This window comes from Talpa europaea (genome assembly GCF_964194135.1).
Source record: "Talpa europaea genome assembly, chromosome: 9".
NCBI lineage: Eukaryota > Metazoa > Chordata > Mammalia > Eulipotyphla > Talpidae > Talpa > Talpa europaea.
In genome coordinates, this window is record NC_140076.1 from 70,798,723 (window position 1) to 70,801,954 (window position 3,232).

At 47.6% G+C, this 3,232-nt stretch overlaps 1 protein-coding gene across 1 annotated transcript; it reads right to left on the minus strand.

Annotated features, from left to right (window-relative positions):
* Nucleotides 1–387: 387 nt before the first annotated feature.
* On the minus strand, nucleotides 388–2,938 carry PROP1 (PROP paired-like homeobox 1; the record flags this gene model as incomplete). The annotated part of the gene is made up of 3 exons (XM_084242376.1): nucleotides 388–726; nucleotides 1,449–1,672; nucleotides 2,830–2,938. The coding sequence occupies 3 exons, from the start codon at nucleotides 2,936–2,938 to the stop codon at nucleotides 388–390; spliced, it is 672 nt and encodes a 223-aa protein (XP_084098502.1).
* Between the last annotated feature and the right edge of the window lie 294 nt (nucleotides 2,939–3,232).

The following is a 3,232-nucleotide window of genomic DNA, read 5'->3' on the forward strand; positions in this document are numbered from 1 at the left end:
TAAATCAAAAGTCTTCTTATTGAAATCAGCTAGAAAAATCTGGGGTGAAGATCTTTCATCATAATCTCAATGAATGAAGCCCCCAAAAGGTCTAGCTCCTTCAATCATTTCCATTGATCAGAAGCAACAATCACTTCCATTACTCTTTCACAAATCATCTATTTTGATGATTTTTATCTAGTATTCCAGTATTTCACCTTGCCAAATTCTCTCAATGAATCACTGCAGTGAGCCTCCATCATGATCTCCCATTTCCAAAATCCCAATATCTAAGCTGTCCCTCACCATATTTCTACTTTACTCTTGGAAGTAAAGGAAGCCACCTAGGTTTCTCTGTTTCAAGAGCACCACAGGTTGGGGAATTACCTTATTAGTACTTGTTAGACCTTAGTTCCAGGACTTTGGTGGCTCAAGGGTGAGGGGAAGCAGGGGTGGAGGTGGGGGGCAAGGCAGATGACCAGCAGAGGTTGGGTGCAAGGTGGAGTACCAATCTTCAGACTGGTGAGGTTGAACAAAAGAACTAGCTGTGGAGGGTTGAGAGGGTAGAACATGGTTGTAATGTTGAGGAAAGCAGGTCATGGGTGGGGGTGGTGATGGGTAGGAATAGGGGCAAGCAGCAGTCTCAGGCAAGAAGCCAGAGTAGGTGACAGAAGACAGATGGGCCAGTGGCTGAAGCAGTGACCTCTCTTGCTTCCTCTGCTTAGCTCTTCGGTTCTGGAACCAGACCTGAGGAGGAGGAAGAAGAGCCACATCAGAGCCTCTCAGACCAGTGGCAGTGTCACAGGAACCCCTTACCCCTAATGACAGAAAGTACAGGCATAAGGTGTAGACCTCCCTCACAGAGGGAGTGAAGCTCTTCCAGAAGGCATGGTTGGGCCAGGCCTACTGTCAAAGCAAGACCACACCATTACTCCCAACCTGCATCTAAATGTGCCAGACTGTGACTTTTTGTGAGCAAGAATTGTCAATGTTCAACAAGAGATACGTTATGACAGTATGACTTAGTCCTTCCTCAGAGAATGGGAAATTTCTCCTAGTGTTATGCAAGATTAAGACTATGAACGAGTTTAAGACAAGGCTGGACCTAGGGTGGGGTTTATACTTAAGATTAATTAAGTCCATGGTTAAGATTGAGGGAACATGAGGCTGGTTGAGTTTCAAGGTCATGGTTATGGACAAGATTACATAGGTATATGAACAGTTAGGATTGAATTTCTGTTGGAATTCACACTGCTCTTAAAGTTAGGGGTTGGTGTTGAAATTCAAGTAGATTAGGTTTGAGTTAGGATTAAGCTCAAGGGAAACTCTTGAGTTACATCAGTTGTTGCATGAGGCTAGTTCTGGTGAGACTTAGATTAAGGTTATAATGCCCATGGAAATTTGCTTCCCCATAGTCCCTAAGAACTGAACCATTTCTTCTGGGAGAAGGAGGAATCCTGGGGTGTCACCTGGATTCTGGCCTCACTGAGGCCTGTGTCCCGAGCAAGGGCCTCTCGGGCCCAAATGTCAGGGTACTGGTTCCTCTCAAAGGTTGACTCCAGCTGTTCCAACTGTCCTGGACTGAAGGTGGTGCGATGGCGGCGCCGGGAGTGTGGGTGACCTCCTTGTGGGGAAAGTCTTGGTCTCCCCACTCCTACACCAGAGAGGCTTCGGTGGGACCAAGTGCTCATGTCTGAGGAAGGAGGGGAAGGGAGAGGTTGCTGCTGAATGTACCCACCACATAAGCTGCACCCCAATGTTGCACATACACTCTGTCCCAAACAGAAATTCTTTAGTTTTATAACCAGCTGAACCCAGTTCCTGGGCCCAGCTCACAATAAGTCCCTGCTTCCCCTCTGTGTCCCCTAACACAGGCTTTGCTCTCCACAGGAGTACACCCCTCAGACTTGTTTCTCTTCTGGGTGATCCTGCTGTCTGCCTCACTCTTCACTGACTGCCTGCTCCTTTACACTCAGATGCATTCCCATGTGGTGTGTGCCACTGCATGTGTCTCAGGCCTCTCTGTGCACACATTGTACTCACCTCATTCTTATTAGCTCAGACACCCTAACAAGCTCTCTGGGTCTCTAAGATCCTGTCACTTAGTCCCTGTTGTTAGGATTCATATTCAACTTTAACTTTCTTTATATTGCTCCCATCCTCCCCATCCCTCATATAGAAAGATGAAGAATTCCCCCTCTTCCATTGACATACCACCCCCTCACACATATTTCATCTTCTTTATCCAGGCCCTGACTCTGCCACCACATTGCAGGAACCTGAGCTCGTGGGAAAGTCTTGCCTCTCCCCACAAGCTCACTAAGCTCCCACATTAATTAGTCTGAAAGCTGGGGAGGGGAAGACAGGGAGCAAAAGGAAACACCTGGAAGCTACACTCTGAAAATAGAGATGTATGTTGCTGAGATGCCCATCCCCATGGGGATTTAGGGGTGGGTCCCCCACCCAGCACTCCTTGTCCACCTTGGGGACACTCAGGTCTGGAGCCACTGGTCCCTGCTTTCCTCAGATGAAGTCCTGGCCTTCTAACTCCTTCCCCCAGATAAATCACTGGGGTGGGTACTGAGGTCAGGCATGAGGGGACAGTTTCAGCAACACCCACCATGGTGTGTGTTGTCCAACAGCCCTCCAATGCCAGGGCCTCTGTCCTGAGTCTGAAGCAAAGGAATTGGACTGCCCTGTGCCTTCTAAGCTTCCCACAATTTTAACATTACAGGATTCTGTTTTTTATTTTTCCTCATCACATTCCACCTGACAAACCATGGCTCATAGTCTAGATAGGAAGCGCCCTAACCGACTGCCTCCTCAGGACAAGCCCAGAGGTTCACTCACCCTCCATGGAGGTCAGAGTCCCAGTGGCTGAGTAGCTCTCCGGCCAAAGGCTGCTGCAAACTCGCCCCTTCTTTTGCTTGTCCTGTTTGCTCCCTCCATCTGCTTCCATGGCTAACAAACAATACCCAAGACAACCAGACTCTGTGTCCCCTGAGGTCAGTCTTTCTCTCCTTCTGTTGTTCCCTTCTGTGCCTGCTATCTTGCTCCTTCTCCCTTTATTTATTTTTCTCTCTGATTCTTTTTCTCTATGTCAATGTAGCTTTTGATAGATATCATTGTCTTTTTCACGATCTCCTTTCTTCCACTTTTTCCTAATTCTCCATCCTTAGTTCATGTATCATCTCATTCTCTCTATCTTGCCCTCAATCTCATTTCTCTATTTCTGTCCCTACTTTTCTCTCCC